The following is a 25741-nucleotide window of genomic DNA, read 5'->3' as shown; positions in this document are numbered from 1 at the left end:
TAGAACACACACAAGGAAAGAAAATGTCACAACAAAATATCGTAAAAGTAATTTAAAAAAAAAAAGGTTTTGTCATGTTCAAAAGTTATCTACCATTACCAGACTGTTCCTCTTTCACTGTGTTTGTGATTGCAGAGCCTGTAAGAGCAGCCAATGTGGCAGAATGGGAGGCCCGGAAGCGTGACATTCGACTCAGGAGAAGTTCATTCAAGCACTTGGAAGACTCGCCCTCTTTGCGAGTGAGAATAACTCTTTCCTGTAAGATGTCTGCAACACACAACGCTGTCTGCGTCTGTGCCATAAAGAGAATACAAAAATGAACAGACGTGTTCATGTTTCATTTAAACCGTTGTAATGACCATATAAAGTGTGGTGCTCACAGAAAGGTGAAAGACATCCATGAAGACAGAGTGGCCTCTCTGTGTCTTCTCGTTCAGACTTGCCGGAGACCAGACCCAGTACAGATAAGTTCCGTCTGAGCAGAGGTGCAGTGTGGTCATGCTGCTGCCCACAGGGAGGTGTTGCGCTGGCATGGCTACAATCTGGCACACCTAAACATAACAAACACAAAAAAATGTGTTTTTCTCTCTACCCTTCATCACATATTTTTTATGAGAAATCATTAAATAAAAAGGACAATTCCACAAAATATCAAAGCTCACGACATGACAGAAAAACACAAAAACATAACCAATATTTGTTAGAGAACAATGTTGAAAGAGCAGTATTTAGATTATTTAGTAATTATTTTGAATATCAGATTTGAGACCTAAAAATTCAAATAAACTAGAAGTTAAAGAACCAATACCTGAAGGGTGAAAGGATCGACAACCTGACAGAGCTGATGAGGCTTGGCATCAAAGGAGGAGGGGCGATGGAGGAGGCGTCCACTGCTGAACACAACCCAGCCAGGCTCCAGCTCTTCATTCCGGCAATACACAAACCCCCTGAAAAGACACAGAGCAAAAATACTTCAGACATCTCCCAAGTTATTACATTCACCTGAGCTTTCTCAATGCGGTTGCACAACGTTTTGTTTAAAGAACTAAAAAAAAAAAAAAGAAGAAAGAAGATTTCCCTCTGAATTAAAGAGAGACGTTGACAGTTTCTACATAATTCCTTTTTGCCAAAATATAAATCAAGCCTGCATTACTTTGAAATTTGACAACACTAAAAGTTTGTTGAACTTGTTTGTCTCTTGCCCAAAATACGTGGAAAAAAAGAAATGTTTTCAATCAGCCTGTGCTGACATGAAAACATCACGTAGTTCCCCAAAGACCACAAGTCTCTCCCCCTTCCTGTCACAGCTCTCTTGCATCTTTCAAGAACATTTTTGGAACGGTGCATGAGTAGGTCCTCTTTTGAGATCGACTTTCCTTCTAACCGATGTTGAACTTTTAAACTCATAGAATAATTTGATCCCTGCTTCAGCTAAATTTCATAAATGTGTATTTATGCTATTAACTTTTTTTTAACATCTATACCTGAGAAACAGATTCAGTTTCATTGTTGTCACCTGTCAGTGTTGTGACTACCTAAACAAATATTTTGATTTTGTTTTGTTTTTTATTCCAGTGCAGTCAATTGAATTAACTAAACAGAATTATGAATTGTTCCAGTAACAAAAGGCTGTGGCCACTCACTGGCAGCAAGGACTCAAAAAGAGCGTGTCAGCAGCTCCTTGCCTTGGCTGTGGCAGCCACACTGACTGCAATGATCACTGTGGAGGGGCAATGGCACACCCTGCTACAAGGCAACAGCAATGCAGTTTGCTGCAGATAACTTATACTGTGAAGCTGCAGAAAAAAATCTGTTGTCCTCATGTCTTTTTTTAAAAATCAATGTTTTCTTCAAGTTTGTTTTGCATAAATATATAATAACAAAATTGTTTTTTAATGAACATACATTACTTTACAGAAAATGACACAATTAAGAAAGATAGTGAGTATAAATATTTACCAGAAAAAGGTACAACTAAACAGTAAACCTAAGGCAACTCCTCCTGTCGTTGGAGTTTTAGAAGAAATACTTAAGATGTTGAACTTCTCCTTCTGTCCTTCTCTGTGCTAGCCACGAAATACTGAAAATGAAGACATGCAAATGAGAATGATTTATGAGAATGATTTGACTTACCTCAGTGTCCCATGTAAACCAGAGCCAAGCTTGCTGAGTCCTCTCCCAGAGGAATTGGTGGTGTATAGATATAGCCCATCTGTGGCAAGACAGCGCCCAAGGTCTGTATCTGTAAGACAACACCAAAACAATAAGACAAAAAAAAACACACCACCAAGAACTCCTCAGGAGATCTATACTTGGAAATATAGGCCTAGGAATGGTGGGATTGCCAGATAAAACTAGGTAGCAAATATATTTTGCTTCATAAGTTGTACCAACAATATTTTATTATCACTCTTTCAAAATTGTGACTTTTTTTCTGTTCTGATACAGTTAAAACAGATAAAATTTCAGAAGTGGTTTGTATATTTTTGCTCTTTGATTCATTAAAAAAGGTAACCAACAAACACTATGAAAGGTAATCAACCCCGCTATGACCCAACACATGGAGAAAATATTCAAACCAATTCCAAGTCTGGCACAATCAACTTCTTTCTTCAAGGTCAGCTGATCACCATTACTGTTTGTGAGGTCTCATCTGAAGGGTGTTACCTTTTGCTTCTGCTCCTCCAGCAGAATTATCAGGGGTGGGCAGCATGTCTTCAAACCCCCACGACACGCTGTGCTTGCCGCCCAAAAGGCAGGAGGGTGAGCCAGGACCTCCTTCGAGGAGCAAAAGTCTTTCACAAGAAATTTAAAAAGGGTTGATAACTAATTAATAAAAAAGAAAACAGTGGACTTTAAGGTAAACTAAAAGGAGGTTCTTCACCTATAAAGGACATCTGCCACAGGAAGTTGGCCCAGGTCTGTTTGTTTCTGCAGCAGGTGAACTGTGTGAATGAAGGTCTTCAGTGACCCCCTGAAAAATATTGTTTACCAAATAAATCATTAGGCTTCAGAGACAACTGTGACTTGAACAAATCCATTCAAAATTTTTAAATTCTTGCTTTTTGCAAACAAACAAAAAGTTTTTAAAAAACTTGAACGTTAATTTGAACATTTATCCTGGTCTGATGCAAAACAACAAATCCAACAGGTGCAGTTTTTAACCAAAAATAGGATTGATCAGGAATGACAGCTTTGATTGCATGCAATTTTTTTTTAGTCAATTCCATGGGGGAGGGGGGTAAATTACAGAGTTTTGAATGTGTTTTTAGCACAGTGTCTTTCTGTGCAGCATCCTGTGACTTACAAGTCAAAAACAACTGGGGTGGGGGTGACAGCAAAAATGAAAGAATGTCAGTGCAAAATAACAATCCCATTCATGTTTAGGTTTTCTAGACAACACCTACATGAGAGGTCACAGGGCGTAAAGTTCATTGTTTTTTAATGAGCTGCCACTGTGAGCAGGACAGAGCCTAACAACAAAGAGCACTCAGCCTCAAATGAGGCAGAACAAAGAGCAGAGAGAGTTCTGGTTCAGACAAGTCAAGGTCAGATGTCACCAGTAAATACAAACGTTCAGGCACCAATAGAGTCGAATGTATGCTAGTCCTCTGTATTAAAGGGGGAAAAACAACTTTAGACTCTGTGAGAAAAATAGCAATATTTCAATCAGTCTATTAGTTCAGTTAAGAACGAAACACTGTGTACAGAGCAGGAACGTCTGCTACATGTGGAAAAAGTAAAACCACAGTGAAAGGAAACCTAACCTGATGGTCCTTTCTGTCTTCATTTTTGCAACACAATCACATCCAGCTATTTAAGTGCACCAGAAGACTGTTTGGACTGAGATCAACAAAGTTTTTTCGGTATTTTAAAGACCCGCTCTGATGAAAACTGAATTTTTGGCGTTCTCGTGGCCTTTCTCTGGTGATGGAGGACAAACATGAAGAAAATAAAGCTGAAAATTGCATTTCTGAGTATCTTTTATTTAAATTGTTGTGAATCAGGAGCAGACGTACAAAGTACGCTTGGCAGGCCACGAGCTCTCTGCTCCACAAAGTGGGAGGGAAAGGGGGGCGGGGTTGCTCTGCCCCAATGCTTCTGCCCCCAATTCAGATGAATTTCTGATGAACTCTTGCCGCTCTGCAGGAACTATGTCCTAGAAAACGTCAGAGGTTTTTGGCTAAAAACTGCATAATCATAATTAAGAGACCACTGGGAATGCTTTTACAATAGATCAAAAGATTGAAAACTGAGAAACTAAATAAACTTAGAACAGAATCTCACCTGGCACATGCAAGAGCCACTAGAGCAGCAGCAGCATTTTCCCTCTGCCTCTGTGTGTGGAGAGCCTGTGAACGTCCCTGCCCGTGAGGCTGGCCTGACTCCTGAGCGCCATCTTCCAGCCAGGAGCACAGGAGTCCCTCCAGCCCATTGAGACAGTCGGAGGGTTCTTTGCTGAGGCTGAGAGGCTGGCAATCCCGCAGGCAGGACAGGAGGACTTCAGCCGTGACCCCGCAGAGCGCCGGGTCGCTGCGAGTTTGGGACTGAAGAAGGGGGAAGACTAACAGCAGGCCAACGCGGGAAGTGAAGGGAGCCTGTTCGGGTTGCTGGAGCAGACCCTGTCTTTTGAGCAAGGCTAAGGTCTCCTCGTCAGCCCCTCCGGTTCCATCCCGTTCCTGCTGCTCCTCCAAAGCCAGCTGCCGTTGCGCCCCCCACAGGCCACGCAGAGCATTGAGGCGGTACTCCAGCAGACGGGCATATGCGTTGCTCTGATTCCCGCAGACTGCACGAAGGCGCTCTGCAAGTTCTACTGGGTTCTTGGTTTCAAATGTCAGAATCTATGGAACAAAACAAAAACAAAGAGAGAAATAAAGTCAAATGTGTGTTTTAGAATAACCCTTGTAAGGTCTTAATAACAATAATTTAAAAACGATAAAGTTCTGTGAAAAGTAAATGTTGAATAACAAGAAGGAGTTAGACATTTTCAGTTGAAAAATCAGTATAACTTTTTGTAATGAAAAAACAAAAATCTTTTTTTATTTTGTTAATTTTTAGGCTTTTAATAAACCATGACAGTGAATTTACAGGTAAAAGATTTTACCTATTTCCACAAAATAAATTATCACATAAAAGTTTTTGGAGCAAATGTAAAAAAAAAAAAAAAAGCCACACACATTAAGCCTAGTTCCTAACAAATAAAAAACAAAATGTGCCACACGTGCACTTATGAAGCATTTCAAATATCGATTGCACTCCATGGCCCATGAATCATAGACAGGAAAAAAATTCCATTATACCATTTAGCAGGCACAATTTGTATTGATTCAATTTCAGAAAGGCTGCTTCTGTTACAGTAACACGCCTTAGCTGGATGCTGGGCCGTCTCCGCCTTTGCTCTGCAAAGCACCGTGTCACAGGATAAAAATAGTCAGTGTCCAAACACCTACAAAAACAGCTCCAAATGACCCAGTCCGTGTGAAAGCGGACAGACAAGAGTGTGACGAGTCCTAAAAATCTTTTGTGTCTATTCATGTTCGTTTACATGGAGAAGCGATCCTGTGTATCATAATCAACATCCTCTTTAGAAACACATGTATGATGACCGTTACATTTTACATTAATTTGACTTTTTCTTATGCCTCAGCTCTATAGGTCTGTATTTATGCCAGGTAAATGTTTGTGAACATATTTTTCTGATGACTTTAAGCAGATTCAATTTAACATATTTGACAGCATTGAAATGATTTAGTTATGTCTATTTTGATATCATAAAACAGTATAGTAGTCCCCTGCAGCAGGCCTTAATACATCACCTGATAACTCTGCCTTCAGTGCCCAGATCAATAGTTCCCTCAACACTATACATGTGCAAAAACAGTTATGTATTTTCTTCACGTCTGTATTTACCCGTTCAAAGCATGACCCACGACCCAGAAATTATTAACTAATATGGTCTTTAGCACAAGCTTTAATGACTACAAGGACCACAACAAATTGCAGTCTTAAATACAACCAGAAAGTACCGTTTTTGGACACTATGTACAAATATCAAGTTATGAGTGTTTTTGTCATAGAAATACAGCATTTTATCATCAAGTTTGCACAGCTGAGTTTAGAGCACAATCCAGACAAAAAATGATCTAAAACTAAACAGCTTTATGCATAAATGTCTTGAAATTCTCACTTTAGATGATTAAAAAGGGTTATTTGTAAACACAGTACAGAAAGTTAAAACTGAGGCTATATTCAATTTATGTTTGCAGGACCATTATTGATAAATGTGCCTTTCACTGAAAAAAATATTTCTTATCAAGCTGACATTATTTCAAAATAGACTTTATAAATTCACAACTATCAAAACATAAGGAAAATTAAGAAGATGAAAATATTGGACATGTACTAGAAACAAACATTAGAGAACTCTTTAAAAATGCACAGGGCAAATATTTTCGTTAAAAGCTGATTGATACTGCAACAAAAAGTACAGAAAGTGTAAATAAATTGACCTTTATATGATTTTTTGTCTGCACATTGCAAAGAGAGGATATCTATCAGAAACCATTTCCGGTTTTTCATTTTGCCTTCAAAATAAAAGACCGTGACGCGTACCAAAGCGTTTTATGAATTCCAAAACATCAAAATGTTTACAGAAAAAGAAAGTAGGTGATTAGACTGATATATAGTATTACCGGAATGCATATTCTAATGTGAGCCATACAGTACATAAAGAACAGTGTTCAAAGAAAAATATAGTAAAAATAGTTTTTCCAAGGAATAAATATTTACTTTGTCGCTTAACTGTATATGTATACTTGGGAGGGGGGAAAAAGAAGACTGAGAATGTACTAATACAAATTAAAATAGTTATAAATTAAAATGTGACAATTTCATAAAAGTAGCTTTAAATAAAATCAAAGGTAAAGGGACTATTTTCTATTTACATATCGTGTTAATTGTATCGATTGATGGTCAAGCGAAACAGCTCAGTTTAGAAAGCTTCTATTTTGAAGAATTCAGGATGAAGTATGATTGTAAAAGTGAAGAGTTTGACGAGAAATCAATAACAAGGGGATCGAGAAAGTTGAAAACATCTGTGCTGCTGTTATTATTCAGCCGGTGGTGCAGGACTGTCTGCTCCAACGCGCTTTGAATTCACACAAACTACAAACACCACGTATGGTTTGTTCTATATCACTCCTGTGCTCTGCGTGGAGAAAATTACTTTAACCCACCTCTTGCTCGGTGTCCCCTTGTTCTGACACCCCAATTTCACTGGGGAGCTCGGCCAGATCGGTGACCCGAATGAGTCCGTCGTGGAGAAAAATGGTCTCCTCCTTCACCGAAAGCCACTGGGATGAATCCACAGCCCCGGAGCCCATCGCTCTCTCCTCCGACAATGATGCCAAAAGGGTCGAACATTAAAAATTCAGTGACAGAATGACAGAAACGCCCCAATCAGCCAACTCGCGCTCCGGAACATAGTGTTGTTGCCGCTGTGGTCTTATCTGACAAAAGGGGTCTGACAAGACAGACCGCAGTGTCAGTTAAGCTAGCAGAAGACAGCCAGGCAGCGAATGAATAGGAGTGGTAGGTCCTCTTTACAATGCATTATTCTAGTACGAACAGCGGATGCTAGCTGGCTTGGTTAGCAGTAGCGGGGCTAACGAAACCCTATAACGTTACCGAACAGAGTGGGCGTGACACTTGTTTAAAATCCGCTACTGCGTCGCGCCGTTGAAGCTGCAGTCCTTTTAGGCGGAAAACTGCAATTCCAGAAATTGCATAATGCCGGTATGAAGATAACGTCGTAATTAGCCTCGCTGCCAGCCGAGCCGCTGAGTCAATGCCTGGATACACGAACCGGAGTCACTAGGCTGTCAGTGCGACGCCATGTTTCCAAGGCCAACTGACTACTCCCAGCATGCACCGCGCGCCTAAGCTGTCAAAATGAGTTAATAATAATAAAAACACGCAAACGAAACTAGTTATAAAAAAAAAAAATCATACAATTTTAGGATAAAAATGAACAAAAACTGCAAGTATTCTTTTAAAATTACAAAGTATTTTTTCTTTTCTAGAGTGAAGTAAAAACAACCCCTTTCAGCTTTTTATTGTAGATTTTCTTGATTATGTGATGTTTCGAGCCAAATAGTATTTATGCTTGTATCTGTTTGTGCATGTTCAAATAAAGTAAAGTACAGTAATAAAAATCTGTCACACAACCTATGAAAGACCCACTCCAATGAAAATTTCCTTTTTGTGTTTTTAACATGTTTTTGTCATGTTTTTCTTATGATGGAAATATACAGTACAGACCAAAAGTTTGGACACACCTTCTCATTCAAAGAGTTTCCTTTATTTCCATGACTATGAAAATTGTAGATTGACACTGAATGCATCAAAACTGTGAATTAACACGTGGAATTATATACATAACAAAAAAGTGTGAAACAACTGAAAATATGTCATATTGTAGGTTCTTCATAGTAGCCACCTTTTGTTTGATTACTGCTTGCACGCTCTTGGCATTCTCTTGATGAGCTTCAAGAGGTAGTCACCTGAAATGTTTTTCACTTCACAGGTGCGCCCTGTAAGGTTAATAAGTGTGATTTCTTGCCTCACAAATGGGGTTGTGACCATCAGTTGTGTTGTGCACAAGTCAGGTGGATACACAGCTGATAGACCTACTGGATAGACTTTTAGAATTTGTATTATGGCAAGAAAAAAAGCAGCTAAGTACAGAAAAACAAGTGCCCATGCCTGGTTCCCACTGTGAAGCATGGTGGAGGAGGTGTGATGGTGTGGGGGGTGCTTTGCTGGTGACACTGTTGGGGGTTTATTCAAAATTGAAGGCATACTGAGCCAGCATGGCTACCACAGCAGCAGCATGCTATTCCATCCAGTTTGCGTTTAGTTGGACCATCACTTATTTTTCAACAGGACAATGACCCCAAACACACCTCCAGGCTGTGTAAGGGCTATTTGACCAAGGAGGAGAGTGATGCTGGGCCAGATGACCTGGCCTCCACAGTCACCAGACCTGAACCCAGTTGAGATGGTTTGGAGTGAGCTGGACTGTAGTGAAGGTAAAAGGGCCAAAAAGTGCTAAGCATCTCTGGGAACTCCTTCAAGACTGTTGGCAGACCATTTCAGGTGACTAACTCTTGAAGCTCATCAAGAGAATGCCAAGAGTTTTCAAAGCAGTAATCAAATCAAAATTGGGCTACTATGAAGAACCTACTATATGACATATTTTCAGTTTTTTCACTCTTTTTGTTATTTAAATAATTCCACATGTGATAATTCATAGTTTTGATCCCTTCAGTGTGAATCTACAATTTTCATAGTCATGGAAATAAAGAAAACTCTTCGAATGAGATGTGTCCAAACTTTTGGTCTGTACTGTATATAAAGAAACCTAAGATTATAACTGCATTTTTGAGAATTTATTTATTCAAATTGTGGTGATTCAGGAGCAGACAAAAAAGTAGTTGTGTAGTTGGAAAGGTTGTGTAGTTGGAAAAAGCTTTTAGAAGGTAGGTGCTACAGTCGGCAGGCCACAAGCTCTCCGCTCCACTCATTTTTGATGCATTCACTTCCAGACATTTAGATCCAATAACGCCGTTTTTTGCTTATTCAAGCTTGCATGTGGCTCAAAACTGTATGCCTGATAGCTCCAATATTCCTCGACATTTTTTTGCACCAGTAATGTTAGGTTGGGGGTGTAAGCAGCTGTAAGCTAGTGGGAGAGAGTGTAAACAAAGGGACAAAGGGAAATGAAGGCCTACTTCATGCAAATTTCTGATTAAATGACCCCTGGAAATTATTTGAAAATAGATCAAGAGGGGATTGGAGAGGAACTTTAACCCTTTGTTTCTCTTGTATTTGCCTCATACACAGTTGCATCTCAATGATATTTAACAAAAAATGAAAGTTTATTTTTAGGAGTTCAATCTAAAACAAGAAACTGGTGTATCTCATCGCCCTAAATTAATTACACGGAGACTAATGCATATCATGATTTTATTTCTTTAGGTGTTCATGAATTATTGATATTGAATTATTTGATGAAAGGTCTTTCATCTAAATCTCAAATCCAACTTCTTTCTTAATTCATAACAGCAATAGACAGTGGTGGAGTCATTAATCATCTGAGCTTTGACATTTTTTCAAACTCCTTCTGTAGTCTCATGCATCGCTTGTAAAGGCGAACAGGAATCCTTCTTTTTCTTTCACTGGCTGAAAATCCCATTTCAGCTTTGCTTTTTTCTTCTGCCTTCTTAAGTGCTTCAAGTAGGTCAAAGGCTTTTATGAAGCCTCCAGAACATCTGAAAACAAGATTTAAAACAACCAGAATTAGATGGCAGAAGTAGATAATGCTGTGGGGTTAAAACACACTATAAAAAGAACTTAACATTTCATAAACCGATTTCCTATGACCAAGTGTGTCAGACCAGAATACCTTTTTTCACGAGGGCACTTCTTCTGCTTTGGCAGAGTAAAGCATTGATGAGAAACAAAATCCACCAAGACAGATGACAGATAACTGGGCTGTTCGAAGCTTTTGATTTGTGCAGCCAAACTGTAAAATGAGGGGGAAACAAAAACAGAGCTAAGATTAGCTTTAGTCTTGGAATAAATTACAATGTTCTACTTTTAGAAGAGAAGTTAAAAAATCAAATATGTGGGCCACAGAGAAACCATTTGAGATGTCATGACAAGAAAAGCACTAATTGTTACAAATGTGTTGGTATTTAATTCCAAGCAGTACAAATAGGTTAAAAAAATATTGTTAATATTAGTTATACATTGGAGCAAAAATGTTTTTGCTGTATATATATTTCATAATTTTTGCATAAATATATTTACAGAGTGAAGATGCAATATGATGCAGGTTAAAGTGCTATTATCTCACCGGCTGGTGCAGTCGCAGTGGTAAACAGTCTTGAAGTCCTTATTATGCAGATTATGTTTCCCCTGAAGAGGAGATATTTTAAATTTACAATCATCCAGATGCTTGAGGCTTTCACACTTGAGATGATTTTCTGGAAAGAAGAAAAAAAGAAAGCAATTTGATTTTTTTACAGTAAGTTCCAATTTTTGTTCTTTTTCTGTTAGCTTAAATATTTCTCTAATTTAAAGTTTTGTAACCAGACAGTAGGTTGTCTAATGAACGAGCTACCATAATTTCCATAACTCAAAAAATGTTCCCGGACACTTCAAGCAACAAGACTTTGGTGTGCTGCGTCAAGGTTTCTGCCTTCTTCATTTAATACCCATCAATTGGGATGCAAATTATAAATAAAAGATTTCCCTGTTACTGTTGAAAGTTTTATTGTATTTTAGGCTAAAACTATACATTAGCTATGAAACATATAGATGTATTTTGGGTAAACTAAGCCAACTGATTTTAGAAAAATTGGAATAAAGCTTTTAAGTTTATCCTGTCACAACACATGGCTCTTTGCATAACTTACCCACGGTAGTTAAGAGAGAACAACAGAATAGTTATTTTAAAAAAATGGCTGCAGAACCTTCTCATTGTGTTTTTTTTTTTTTGTTAGATCCCAGAAGGCAAAACACAACTGTAAAGCTAATGGAGGTTCATGAATTTTATTCAACTAAACTCAATCTACTTAGTCAGTCCCTTCAAGCAGTAGAAAATAATTAAGCATCCAGTTTAATTCTTTTTGAATAAAACAGGAAAAATCTAAACTATTAGCAGACCTTGCAGCCTTTATAATTATCTTAGATCCATTACAGTTCATGGAAAAGTAGCTAACTTTAATTTACTGATTTTTCCCCCCCTGAGGTATGAAAGCCTTTTTTTGGTAGTGGAAACACAAATAACTGCTTAGTGGAATATCTTCTTGAACGATTAAAACCAACATCTGCCAGAAACTGTAAATTAGTTATTCACAGTGGATTCAATTTTCAAACAATTGTTGAGTCAACTACTGAAGAATCTGAAGCCAGAGGCTAACGAAGGGAGAACATTTTGCTTATGAAGGCTTTGGTTTATTAAAGGCAAATACTAAGTACTAAGTAAATACTAAGTACTGACAAGAAATTATTACTAAAATAATAAAATAGACAATAACATAAGACATTTTTTTCTTTAAAATAACTCTACAAAAAGGCTGGCTTATGGGGTTAAAATCAGAACATTTCTGAGATAAAGACCCTCTCCAATGAAATTCATGTTTCTATTTTTAAAATATTGTGGCATTTTTATCATCAGGGATAAAAATTGCTTTTAATTTTATTCAAACTGTTGTGAATTAGGAGCAGACAAAAAAGGCAGTTAGAAAAAGCATGTAGATGTAGCGTAGAAGCTACAATTGGCAGTCCACAAGCTCCCTGCTCCGCTCCATTCTGATGCATCCTCTTGTAGACGACTAAATCCATGTAGGTCTTTGTTTTCCTCGTCCGAGCTGGCATCTGTCTCAAGACTATACGACTTAATAGCTCCAATTATTCTTGCCTTTTTTATTGGACCAGCAATGCTAAGTTGGGGGTTGTAAGCTGCTGCAAGCTAGCGGGAGGGAGTGTAAACAAATGGATGATGGGAAGAGCAGAAGGCTTACTGCACACCAATGGTCCCGCCCACAACTCAGAGGGGAATTTCAAATGAACTCCTGCTGCTCCTCAGAAACTATGTCCTAGAAAATGTCACAGTTTTGTGTTTATTTTGGCTAAAACCGGCATAATCATAATTCAAAGAGCCCTGGGAACGCTTTTACAATAGATCAAAAGATGATCGGAATGGGACTCCAAGTAGAGAAAAATGTTGGAAATTTTCAGAGTAAGATCAGGTTTTCAGTTTCATTTTGATTTTAATAAATAATTATGGTAAACCCTTTCTTTTTTTGAATTAAATTAAATATAAACTTGAAATATTTGTGTTGTTGCTTAGGTGTGAATATGTTCTTATCCTATTAGATTTTATTTTGTCTTTAGTAACTTTGTCAACCAATACATAAAAGTTAGTTGATTTTGTCTTTCACATAACCTGCAGCTATAAATTCTTAAACATCAGAATTAAAAGATAAATTATTTATCTGAGCCTAGATCAAAAGCACAAAAAGAAATTGTTACCTTATCCAAATGTATTTTCTTTATTAGTTTACCAATTTTGCACAACATTAGTAGAATAAAATTCAAAGTTCATATTTTGATCATCATCATTTATTATTGTTAAAACCAGCATCTAAGTACATTCACTCACCTTTTTGAAGTACACTGTTTTCGTCCACGCTTTTCTGAGTTTGTTTCGTAACATCTGGAAATATCTCTAAGAGGCCTTGGCTTGAGTTGCTCCACCTTAGATGGGGATCGAGCTGCTCTTGCTGTGCTTCATTTTCCTGAGCAGGAGTTGTTCTAAACTTTGCAGAGACCAGCAATCCATGAGTAACGGGAGTCCACTGAGAGGATGAAGCCTTCTGAGAGGGAGACGCTGTTGTATTTATCAGAGACATGCTTTTATGACCTTTCTGCTCCATTGCAGACACTTTTTTGTTCACAGTCGTTTTAGTTTTGATCTTCTGTTTTGAACATATTTTACATTGTTGCTGTAAAATAACAGTTCTCCTGGGTTCACATTGACATGGCTTTCGATTTTCTTTCTGACTTTTGAGGGACTTGGTTGTGTTTTTGACTGTGATTGTTGAGTTTACATTAAACTTCAGTTGCTGGGTTAAAGGAGTAGCAGTTGAAGGTGTTGTAAAGGATGCATTCAGGTTGGAGTTTGGTGTCAGGCCATTTAAGTCTTTTCTCCGACTCTTCTTCATAGCACGGCTTTCTTTCTTCAACCTATGTGTTTTCCTTTTAGATGGACCATTTTTTTTGGGCATAGATCTGGTGGGTGCTCCCGACTCTGTGGATTCTTGTAAGGATGATACTTCTTCAAGATTCTTCTGCGTCCTGCATCTTTTCCCTGTTTTCCTTCGGCGGTAGAAGGTATCTCCTCTAGGGGGATCTCGAGGCTCGCATCTAGGTTTTGCCTTAGATGATTTCCTCTCTGACCCAACCCTTTTGATTTTAGTCAAATGCTGCTCTTCACTGCTTGTAATGCCAACATGTGTATGTTTGTGTTGACTATCAGATTTGTCGAAAGGACGGGGTTTTTGGAAGACCGCGTATGGCGCTTCTTTGGCTCTTTTGCACCTAGTAAATGAAAATATATGTTATAATCAAGCAGAAAAGGAGAAAAGGCTATTTAAAATCACATGTATTATACATATATTTTAAGTAATTTAAACAGTCATATACAGGCACGTGCACACGTAGGGCCCTAGGGGTGCCTGAGCAGCTACCCATTTTGCTTCATTTTTAAAAATGCCAGATTTTAATTTTTTTGTTTGTTTGTTTGCTTATTTATATGTTTGTTTTTGTATAAACATTAATAAATTCCTGCTAGAGAAACAAGAAAACTCATGACTACAACCCCCCACCCCTGGTCCAATGATTGAATGAGCTTAAATAGAGTCAAACTGTCAGATATATTAGTCAAGGAGTTCGTTTCTACTGTAGCCAGACGTCTGAGCATGGCGCATCAGTTCAAAACAAAGCAGATCGTGTAGGGATGGGAAGGTGGGGCCTTAGTACAAAATAAAACTCAGCGGAAATATTTTTTAAAAATGAACCCTATTTATGGCGAGTTCAAAGCTTCCTGACCTCCTTCCTGACATAAAGTATCATTAATGATTCCAGCATTCTGGGGATGAACGTTATCGGCAATCTGTGTTAAAAACATTACCATCTGTATTCATGTTGATAATGCCTGCAGCACAATCCCAAAATAAATAACCTCTAGTGGTTTATTGCTTTAAAGTCTTCCAAGTCTGTGATAAAGTGAATTAACTCATGTTGTTATGTTGTTTACATAAAAAATTACAATTGTATCACCTTCACCTACACAGGTCGCAGAGCGCAGTAGTTTTCTATTAGTATTTTATTTTTTTTAAATGTTAATTAATTTTTATATTTGTTAAAGGACAAAAAAAATTATTTTTGCTGCACTTTTCTGACTTTTTTCTGCCCTTCTAAAATCCTGTGCCTGTCCTTGGTCATATAAAAAAAAACCCGGCTCACTCTTTATTTCAGTGTATGATCAAAGTTGATGTGGTCTTTTCAGAGCCTTTAAAATTAAGTCAAAATATCCTTACAATTAGAAAATGTACAAAACATGGTAAATAATGAGAATTACTTTTACTTTGTAAAAAAAAAAAAGGTTTAATTGCAAACAAAAACGATGGTTAACACATCTAGTAGGAAAAAGCCTAATATAATATAGATTTATTTTTTAATTACCGGTACATGATTTTCTGCTTTAGTGATTCCAATATTCCTTATGGTCACCCACTACCTAGTTAACTAACAAGTTAGTCTTGTTGTTAAATTGTTCCAGGTCTACAGCTAAGTCGACCATTTCTAATTTTTATATAATAATAAAGACCTGCTCTGATGAAACCTGTGTTTTTTGTGTTTTTGACATGTGTTTGTGGCATTTTTCTCATGATCGAGGAAATATGTAAAAATAAGCTCTGCTTTCATTATTCAAATAGTTGTGAATCAGGAACAGATGAAAAACGCTATTTGAAAAAGAGCTTAGTTGTTACGTACTCCTTGCTCTCACTACAGATGATAATGTCCTTTCAAAACATCATGGCCCATGAGGTCTCCTGTCTAGTCTCATCTGTCAGTCTGTCCATCACCAAAGCAAACAATAAGGGGTTGAAAGCTGGTCCTTGGTGCAGTCTCACCTCCACCTTGATCTCCTCTGTCACACCTACAGCACTGTCATACAGCTCTCAACAACTCCAACTCTAAAATATCTGTTACGGAGAAAATATGCTGGATGAGGCACAGCTCCTTGCTCCAAACTCTTAGTAAAAGGGAGCAGAAGTGAGCAGGGTTGCTCCGTGCCAACGGCCCACAACTATGTTCTAGAAAACGACTCAGGTTCCAAGTAATGGCTAAAAGCAGCATAATTATAATTTAAAAATTTTGGCACGCTTTTAAAATAGCTAAAAAGATTATTAGCGTGGGACTTTTAAACTGTACAAAAAGTTGATTAAAATAAGAAAAAGTAATTTTGTTAAAGGTTTTTAAAAAATTATGGTTTTGGTACTTTCTATTGACCTAACTTCGTTAGTCATTCTAAAGGTGAATTTGTTTCATCAGCCCTACTAAGATACTAAATACACCAATAAAATGTGTTGGACAGAAAGACATCCCTGTAATTGCAGCGTTTCTGCCACATTGACTTGCTAGTCAGTAGTAATTAGATAATTAGATTATTAGTAGATTAAAAAGAGATGGTTAAAAGGAGAAGGCTACATAGTTACAACTTTTGAAGGCAAATTTAACACCAAAATCTAAGAAACACTGTTTTTTTTAAATTAATTTTATTTAATAGCCAACTAAAATGAGCAGCAAAGCAACTTGATTGGGGTGACATTTTGCCCCAAGCAGCTTATTCTCATTTAACAGTAAAAACTGTTTTGCATGTGAGTCCAGCTGCAGAGATTCATTGTGTTCAGAACGTCACTGCAGCCTTACTGTATCCGCACTTTTGTTTACTTACATTCCCCACCAGTACATCTCTGTGCACCTCTTCACATGCTGGAGCTCAAAGCAGGGAACCTGCAGGACGCTAAAGAACGTGTAGCCAATCATGCTAGAGACGCTGTCATTCATACGCTTGAGGCACTGCCGAAACCTGGCAAGAGGAAGACAGAAAGTAAGCACATGCAAAAATAAAACACCCAAAAACTTTCATGGCATGGATGTGTTTGGAGTAAGTTCAACTCTATCGTTCAAAGATGTGTAGATTTTTTGCATGATCTCAAGTCTTCTATTGTATCAACTTCAAATTATTGGCCTAAAGACTGAAGCTTACACCTGCATGCCATGGTGATTTTTTCCCCCCGCGGTTTTAAAGCAGCAACACTTAAAAACCTTCAGCCAGATCTGTCCATGTCAGCTTAAGCCGTCTTTGAATTACAGCTTGCCGGAGTTTCCCTGGAGGAAAATGAATACCTTAGATCCCTTCTCTGGGTGTATTCTCAGGCTCACCTCTGGTCACAGTTGCAGTGCGAAACAGTGAAGAAGTGGTGGTTGAAGACTCCGTAACTCACGCTGAGAGCCGGGATGCTGTGCTGACAGTGGTCATGCTCACGGCAGCAAACATCTGCGCGCTCGAACATGCCTGCAAGCATGAAGCAAAACATGGATGTGTTGGTATATGAAATGGGAAGGAAACAAGCCATCTTAAACCTGGTAAAGGTGGTGCATTAAAAAAAAAGAAAAAAAATATATGTGATGTTAGAAAAGTAATATACAAATTGTATGCAATTTTCGTGGAAATAAGCAAAGTTGGAATGTTGACCAGGAGTAAAAGGCATGCTGACCCTTGGCAGAGTCGTTGAGGGCAGCTTTTTTTGTTTAGAACCAGTTATTACTAATGAATAAAACAAGCGTATAGCATAGAAATGGCTTTGGCAGTATTAGAGCACAGCATTTGAAATTGAAATAAAAAAAGGACACAGAAATTTAAAAAGAACTGTGCAGGTTTAGTGTAGCAGGTCAAGCAAAGGCAATAAAAAAAGTACAAACTTTTATGCTGTTAACACAATGTAACTAAAAGAATGACATAGTTGAGGTCATAAGGTAACCAAATTGGGTACAAAGACAGTTGATCCCATTAAATAATGTGCTCCAATTTAAGCAACAAAATGACTAACTTCATATACTTTACAGTACAGACCAAAAGTCTGGACACACCTTCTCATTCAAATGAAGGGGAAGCTGTGTCCAAACTTTTGGGTCTGTACTGTATATTTAGAGGCCAAGAAAGTATAATTAGTAAAATTGATATTGTACTTATTGTATTTCATGTGCCTTTAATATAAAAATGTTTGTTTTTTTTGTTTAGATGAACAAAGCTTATTTGCTGGATCGTTTCAAGAAACCTTGGAGCCCACCATCACTCAGAGCCTTTTGTTTTTCTCCAAGAATCTTCTCTTTGTTTTCGCCCCCTTCCTATAGTTGTTCCAACCTCGACATTCTTTTACCAACATAATGTTGTTTCTCCTCTGAATGTGTTCAAACCGTATTAATCTGCTTCCATTTATCTCCAAAACATCTAACATGAGTTGTTTCTCTTATGGATTCATTCCTGATTCTATCCATCCTTGTCACTTTCAAAGAGAACTTTAACGTCCCCCCGTCCACCACCAACACCTCCCTGTAACCTCTCCGATCCATTTCAGTTCCTCTCATTTACACACGGATAATCTGTTTTCCTGTAGATGACCCTCATTCCTCTTCTTTCCAGAGAAAACCTCCATCTCTCTGGATATTTCTACATCCACTCCTTGGTCTCACTACAGATGACAATGTCCTTTCAAGACATCTTGGCCCATGAGGTCTCCTGTCTAGCCTCTTCTGTCAGTCTGTCTATCACCATAGCAAACAAGAAGGGGTTCAAAGCTGGTCCTTGTTGCAGTACCACCCCTACCTTCAACTCCTATGTATTGTCACACCTACAGCACATCTCATCACTGTCTTACAGCTCTCAACAACTCCAACTCTACCACTTCAGAGTTCCTCATCCAAGCCACAGCTATTCTCTCTGTACCCTGTCATACTTTCTCTAGATCTACAAAAACAAGATGCAACTCTTTCTGACCTTCTTTGTTCTTCTTCAGAAGCATTCTCAAAGCAAAGTTTGCATCTGTGGTTCTGTTCCTTGGCACTAACTTATACTGTTTCTTAAAAAAAAGGTAATTTGTGACCTCAGCCTCGCTTCTACTTCTATTTCCCATTAATTCAATTAATATGTCCCCCTTGTTCTTCAAAATGAGCACCAGAACTTCAGAATTTTTAACAAACCATTATTTATTAAGCTTTGGTGTTAATTCACAAAGTCTTCCTGACACGACACACAGGAAAGCGCTGGATTGCGCCCCCTTATGGTTACTATTGCATGGTTTTTAGGCTTTAACAAACACGGTGTCTTCTTTATTATTAATAATTTAATTTAATAAATTTCAGATAAATGTATTAAACATTTGCAAAAATTGTTTTTTTATCTATAACTTTGCTAATTACTAGTATATGAAAAAAATGTCTTAATATAGGTGTGATAGCCATTGCATTTGAAAGAACTGAAAACTTCTAACTTGCAGTAAAATACCAATAAAATGTTATTGTTAAGATAATTTATTCCTGAAAAATGTCACTAATTTGAGCTATAGTGCTTCTGGCTAAAAAGTGCATTCCTTTGAAGTGACATAACATAACTCCATGAACTACTTTCCCTCTGGCCATTTCTGCTAAATGCAACCTCCAAATAACCCAGATCAAGAGTATCTGAATGCCTCGGATTATTATAAATTAAACTTTCTCACCTAACTGATCGTATCCTCGCGCCCTGCTGCCAGTGCCACACCACAGCGTGCCAGGAAACAGCCAGGAGCGCTTCCTCCGAGTTTTCCGCACCGTCCCATCTCCTCTTGGCGGTGCAGAAAACTTTGGGGGAACCAGCACGCACGGTGCGTTTGGAGCCAGCACTGCATGAACGTCAAACCTTGTGAAAACCTCTTGATCCTGAGGGTGTTGTTGTGTTTTACACAGAGCGCTGTAACTCTCCACCACGCTTGGGTCGGAGTAAATGTCACAACCTAGCAATGTGGTGTCTTGGGACCACCTGGTGAGGTAGACGGCGCGCGCACCGGAGCTCCATTGGCGCATGAAGGTGACGCTCGTCTGTCCGTCGGCAGCAGCTGACCTGACGCACAACAGTCCCGCGTCGCTGGCGTTTTGAGACTTGGATAAAATCAAACATGAAAAGAACAATGTTGCGCGAAGCAGATATCTGTTGTCCACCATCCTGTTTGAGAGCAGCTGGGGGGTTAGATGGAGATGGAAGAGATCCTCCTCTTCACCAGAGTCATCTGTGCATCTTTGCACCGGCCGATTTGACTGGCTCCAAAGTTATCACTGCCTTGTTGGAAAACGTGGGGTTGGGAAATGTTCTTATTGGTCCCTGGAGTGGAGAAATTTGATACTGGGTTTTGATGCCAGTGAAAATGCAATTGGATCATCCCTAAACTTCTGGAAGTTTCCTCTCTCAAATGGCTTCCAGTAAAATTAAGACAGCTGACAAATTAATGTGGTTTTAAAGTATCTAATACATAGTTAGGAATTTGTTCCTATGCCAACATTTTAAGATACTTATAGTAATTCTTTTTTTTTTCCAGACTGACAAATTGGTAAAAAGCCACAGATCAGTTTTTTTTTGGCAGACACTAATTTTCACCAGAAGCATCACAATTATCCCCCCCTGACTGTTTTTTTCAGTCGTGATATGTCTGCAGTTATCTCCTGACAAGAAAATGTTACAGTTTTAAAATTCAATCTGGTATCTAAACAACTTTGTACTGTTTAGTAACTTCAACACTTTTGTTTCTAAAGAGCGGTATTGCTTTACTAGTTTAGTTGTTTACCAGCAAAATGTTCAAGACTTCTGCAGAAGATTGTCACATTCAAGAAGGGTAATCATAAAATAAGCAACAATTAACAATTTTAAACAGTGAACAACACAGACTTTTAGTGGGTTATCACAAACAAAGGTGCAAATAAATGATCTTTTGTTGCACATCATGTGTACAGCAATGTTCAATTCAATTCAATTCAATTCAATTTTATTTGTATAGCCCAAAATCACAACAACAGTCGTCTCGATGGGCTTCGAAGTAAAACATGAAATCAGAAGGATCACGAATACAAAGAGTTCAATAGAAAAATACTAAAATGAACTAACAAACCGACTAAGCTATACTGGCATCCCTGCCCTTAGATCCCCCCTTCGCGGTAAGGAAAAACTCCCAAAAAAACCGGATTCCGGAAAAAACGAAGAAACCTCAGGGGTGCCCACATGAAGGAGGGATCCTCCCCCAGGACGGACAGGCGATTTACCAGAACTCTTAGAGAAGAATTAACTTATCTAAATCTACAACTACATATATAAAAGTCCAGCAGACGAGCTTCATCCAGCCGTGGTTGTGGGGACAGTCAAAGGCGCGAGTCGAGCCGGAGACAGGAACCACAGCCAGGTGTAGGAGCAGGAGCAGAGACGAGGTACTCGGTCAGGTATAGAGCAGAGACGAGCCAGAGATGAGCCAGAGGCAGGATCCACAGCCAGGTGTAGGAGCAGGAGCGAAGGCGAGGTACACGGTCAGGAACTGGAGCACGGATGAGCCAACTGGAGTCTGGAAGCACTCCCACTCCCCAGGAGGGGAGAGGAAAAGAGGGACAATACATGAATCGCACTGCACCAAACAGAGGCATGGAGAACTAAATGATAAATTATGATCAAGAATAGAGGAGAGGAAGGGTAGAAGTAAAAAAGGAAAGAGGACAGAACCCCAGTGCACCATAGTTACCCCAGCTTCAACTTCTAGCAGCCTTTTAAAAGAAATAGTTATTATTAAGTTTAATTTAAACAAACTAACATTAAGTTAAATAATCTCTGAATACTAACTAGTCTGACAATAAGCCTGTCCAAAGAGGAATGTTTTCAGTCTAGCTTTGAATGTAGAAACTGAGTCGGCCTCTCTTACATGAGCTGGGAGCTTATTCCATAAGACAGGGGCTTGGTGGCTAAACGCTCTACCTCCAACCGTACTTTTATGTATTGGGTATTAAGTAATGAAAGCCCAATGGGACTAGCTGAGTTAAAATTGAAAACTCACCTATGTAAATATTATTTGTACTGTGTACATGTTGTCATGGGAATATTTTTTGGAGCCAACAGGTATGTTATAACATCTGAGTGTGTGTTTGGACTGGCCCCTCCCTTATAGACGTGTATTTCATCTGAACCTCGCCGTAATAAGTATAACCATCCAGAAACTTGTTGCTTCGTGCTGCTTCATGGGTTTACCCCCCCCCCCCCCTATAATCCCTCTGCTATCCCCCCCTCTCTAATATCCCTCTTTCTTCCTCCCTCCTTTCCTTTTTCGTCTGGTCCAACACAAAAGATTATCAAATATGATTAAAATGAATAAAGTTTGGTCTTGATTACAAAAGGGGTTTATTCAGACATACCTCTGGTTTGTCAGAAGATTTATAACCTCTGTTGTAAAAATAATAAAATGTGTCCAACACAAGAGGCCTTCAGCCCTCATCTGTTTGCCCAGCTGTTGGACAGGACAAGTTAAAAAAAAATTAAACTGTTAACCTCAAACAATGAAAGTGCTCTTTGCCTCTGACTTTTAGCAACGTACAAAACCATAAAATGTTCGTTTGGATTTTTTTGACATTTAGTATCATTGTAAGTCAGTAATCAGGAAATTATCTGGTTGTTTGAATCTTTATCTCCTCTGTATCACCATATATATGCTTCTTCGTGCCAAAGGACAAGAGGATCCAAAACATCAGAAATCACAGCACAGGGTGTCAACAGACACAAACAGCAACTTCCTCCAATTTGCAGGCCAAAGATATCAGAGCAACCACAATCTGAAAACTCTTCTACTTCACCAAAAAAAGCCTTTTAAAGCTCTCACTTGAGAAACATCAGTGTTTAATAACCCTTTGATAACAGCTAACATTGATGTGAGTATCATTGACACTTTGTTCTCTTTGCAAAGTGTACTTTTTGATTCATGACCTTTCCCTGCTAATAACAGTTTATTCCGGTTGTAGTTTGTCTCTTTGGAGGATCTTTATTTTGAGTTAAATATGCCATTTCAGGCCTTCAGTGCCCCCATTCTAACTTCACTTCATTCAAAATAATTTTTAAAACTTTGATATATTGGATGGTTTTTAAATTAATATTGATATTTCAAAGGAAAATGTTGAAAATAAATAAACTCCCTAAAACATTTTCCTAACAAGAAATAACCCACACACCCAAGCCAGATTTGGTTCCAACTGAGAATTTTGATCTCCCTGGCCTTTTCTTTTGTTTTCTTCAACGTGTTAATTTAAACACATTGAAGCTTCTGTGATTTGAAATTTAATACTGTGCAGATTGACTTGTTGACACTTGAAGTTTAAGAACTCTACGTTTAAAAAGAAAATTGGAGCAACTGGAGCTCATTAAGGTTATACGGACCCAGCAGAAAAGAAAACCAATGACCCTACGCTCATGAAAGTATAAGCAGAAATTCAGATTAGCTCAAAGATATTTGGAGAGTCGCTTTGCACTCACATGAGACTAAACCAGTTTTTTTTAATCAGCCCCAAAGTAAGCAGAGTGAGTCTGCATTCTTTTCCCATGCAAGACACAGACTGATAATGCAGCTGCAAACTCAAATGAACAATGTAGTCAAAATGTGACCAGTTCCTGCTGTCAGTGATAAAAAACCTAAAGGAAACAGTTATGGCTGCAAACTCCTCTTATCTCAACACTTGGCCAACAAGTTTCTAAAAAATGTATTTGGCATTTTGAAAGTAACATACTGAAAGACAAAACAAGAGAAGCTGAGTTCAGACCTAATTGTTTGCAAGCTGGACCACTGTTACATACTTTTGTCTAGTCTTCCAAAAAAAACCCAAAAACTTTGGACCTCCTTCAAAAATCTACTGCAGAACCAGGAGAGGTGAGTACATCCATTCTGTTCACAACTTCAGTTAATTGATTTTAAGTTCCTGCAGCTTGTTTTCACATCCAATGCCAGTTGGAAGCAAATACGTCTGATCTGCTTGTGGCACACCAATCCAGCAGTGCTGAGGGAACTGCAGAATGAATGAACGACTTTACACACATTTAACTGAATTAGTGAACCATAATAACAATACAAAAAAAGCATAAAGCCAGCTAGATTTAGCTGGATAGTGATGTGATGTAATGTCAGCTCTAGTCTCAGCTGATATATATATATATATATATACAACAGCTAAATACCTCCAACGAGTAAGGCAAGTCCTGAGAAGCCAGCTCAATGGCAAAAATAAGACCCGGGGAATTAACAGCTACGCACTGCCAGTTATCAGATACCCTGCAGGAATAATAAGATGGCCAAAGGAAGAGATACAGACCACGGATGTTAAAACACGAAAGCTCCTCACCATGCATGGAGGGTTCCATCCCAAATCCAGCACCCTGAGACTGTATGCTAGCCGCAAGGAAGGAGGCCGAGGACTAGTGAGCGTAGAAGCCACAATCCAGGATGAAACATCCAAGATGCATGAGTACATCAAGCTCAAGGCCCCAAATGACAGTGTGCTCAGTGAATGTCTCAGGCAATGGAGAGCAGAGGATACAGTGCTGGAGGACAGATCCTCATGGGAGGACAAACCCCTGCATGGGATGTACCACCGGACCATAACTGAAGTGGCTGATATCAAGAAGTCCTACCAATGGCTAGAAAGGGCTGGCCTACAGGACAGCACCGAAGCGCTCATCCTGACAGCCCAGGAACAAGCCCTGAGCACCAGAGCAATAGAGGCTCAGATCTACCACACCAGACAAGACCCAAGGTGTAGGCTGTGCAAAGAGGCCCCTGAAACAATCCAGCACATAACTGCAGGGTGTAAGATGCTGGCAGGGAAAGCTTACATGGAGCGCCACAATCAAGTGGCTGGAATAATATACATGAACATGTGTGCAGAATATGAACTGGAAACCCCAAGGTCAAAATGGGAAACACCTCCGAAGGTGGTAGAGAATGAGGGAGCAAAGATCCTTTGGGACTTCCAGATCCAGACCGATAGAATGGTAATGGCGAACCAACCAGACATTGTAGTGGTGGATAAAGAACAGAGGAAAGCCGTTGTGGTGGATGTGGCAGTGCCAAGCGATGGGAACATCAGGAAGAAGGAACATGAGAAACTGGAGAAATACCAGGGACTCAGAGAAGAACTGGAGAAAGCATGGAAAGTGAAGGTGACAGTGGTGCCTGTGGTAATTGGAGCACTCGGGGCAGTAACCCCCAAGCTGGAGGAGTGGCTACAACAGATACCTGGAAAGACCTCAGACCTCTCAGTCCAGAAAAGCGCAGTGCTAGGAACAGCTAAGATACTGCGCAGGACCCTCAAGCTCCCAGGCCTCTGGTAGAGGACCCGAGCTTGGAGGAGAAACCACCCGCGGAGGGTGAGAGGGGCGTTTTTTTTTTATATATATATATATATATATATATATATATATATATATATATATATATATATATATATATATATATATATATATATATATATATATATACATAATATAAAAGCTGCTAAAGGCTATAGAAAGCATTGTCATGTGGGCGCCGACGACCTCACCAAGATGGCGTCGCGCTCCGCCAGGCTGGTCAGGCTTCATAACTTATTTACATGCGCAGCAGCAGCACGCGGTACGAGGATGAGAGAGACAGAGAGAGTGCCAGGTGCAACAACAGACTACATCAACACTAAAATGTAAAGTAGAGAAAATGAGACTGCAAAAAAGCAGAATCTGCAACCATTTCAGTTTTATTGATAATACAAAGGAAGAGTGTAGAGTCTGCAGGTACATAGTTCCATCTAGAACCAGCTCCACAACAAACCTGTTCAGACACCTGAGATATTTTTTTCCAGCACAGCACAGATAAACACTAAGTAAAGAAACCAGATCAGCTCCTCAAAGCTGAGACACATGGTTTTCTAAATGTCAACCTTTACTGTGAATAAAGGTTTTTCATTGTTGTTTTTTATTTTGTTTTACACATTATAATTTGTATTTTGTGTTGTGGTTGCAGTG

The 25741-nt window shown here is 38.9% G+C and overlaps 2 protein-coding genes across 6 annotated transcripts in view; both read right to left on the bottom strand.

The window, feature by feature from the left end:
* The window catches only part of hectd4 (HECT domain E3 ubiquitin protein ligase 4), a 69540-nt gene extending 61639 nt beyond the window's left edge, over positions 1-7901 (bottom strand). For 3 of the 5 annotated variants that reach the window (XM_078952777.1, XM_023958573.2, XM_023958575.2), the window contains exons 1-8: positions 7236-7901; positions 4288-4841; positions 2885-2974; positions 2668-2795; positions 2134-2242; positions 809-947; positions 381-551; positions 94-292 (exon numbers count right to left, since the gene is read on the bottom strand). In XM_078952777.1, the coding sequence (XP_078808903.1) occupies positions 94-292; positions 381-551; positions 809-947; positions 2134-2242; positions 2668-2795; positions 2885-2974; positions 4288-4841; positions 7236-7382 (1537 nt within the window). In that variant the 5' untranslated portion in view covers positions 7383-7901. The remainder of the gene's footprint in view (positions 1-93; positions 293-380; positions 552-808; positions 948-2133; positions 2243-2667; positions 2796-2884; positions 2975-4287; positions 4842-7235) is intronic. The other 2 variants (XM_023958574.2, XM_023958576.2) reach the window with 1 other exon arrangement.
* A 2111-nt stretch (positions 7902-10012) lies between these two features.
* Positions 10013-20003, bottom strand: LOC101173712 (uncharacterized). The gene is made up of 7 exons (XM_004072500.5): positions 19419-20003; positions 17083-17215; positions 16592-16726; positions 13232-14169; positions 10919-11048; positions 10466-10585; positions 10013-10331 (listed from the first exon to the last, which is right to left on the bottom strand). Exons 1-7 carry the CDS (start codon positions 19897-19899, stop codon positions 10151-10153), a joined length of 2118 nt encoding a protein of 705 aa, XP_004072548.2. The 5' UTR covers positions 19900-20003; the 3' UTR covers positions 10013-10150.
* Positions 20004-25741: the final 5738 nt, after the last annotated feature.

The sequence above is a fragment of the Oryzias latipes genome, chromosome 9, assembly GCF_053564925.1.
Source record: "Oryzias latipes strain Hd-rR chromosome 9, Olatipes_Hd-rR_3.1".
Classification (NCBI taxonomy): domain Eukaryota; kingdom Metazoa; phylum Chordata; class Actinopteri; order Beloniformes; family Adrianichthyidae; genus Oryzias; species Oryzias latipes.
This window is presented reverse-complemented; position numbering and strand designations above follow the sequence as displayed.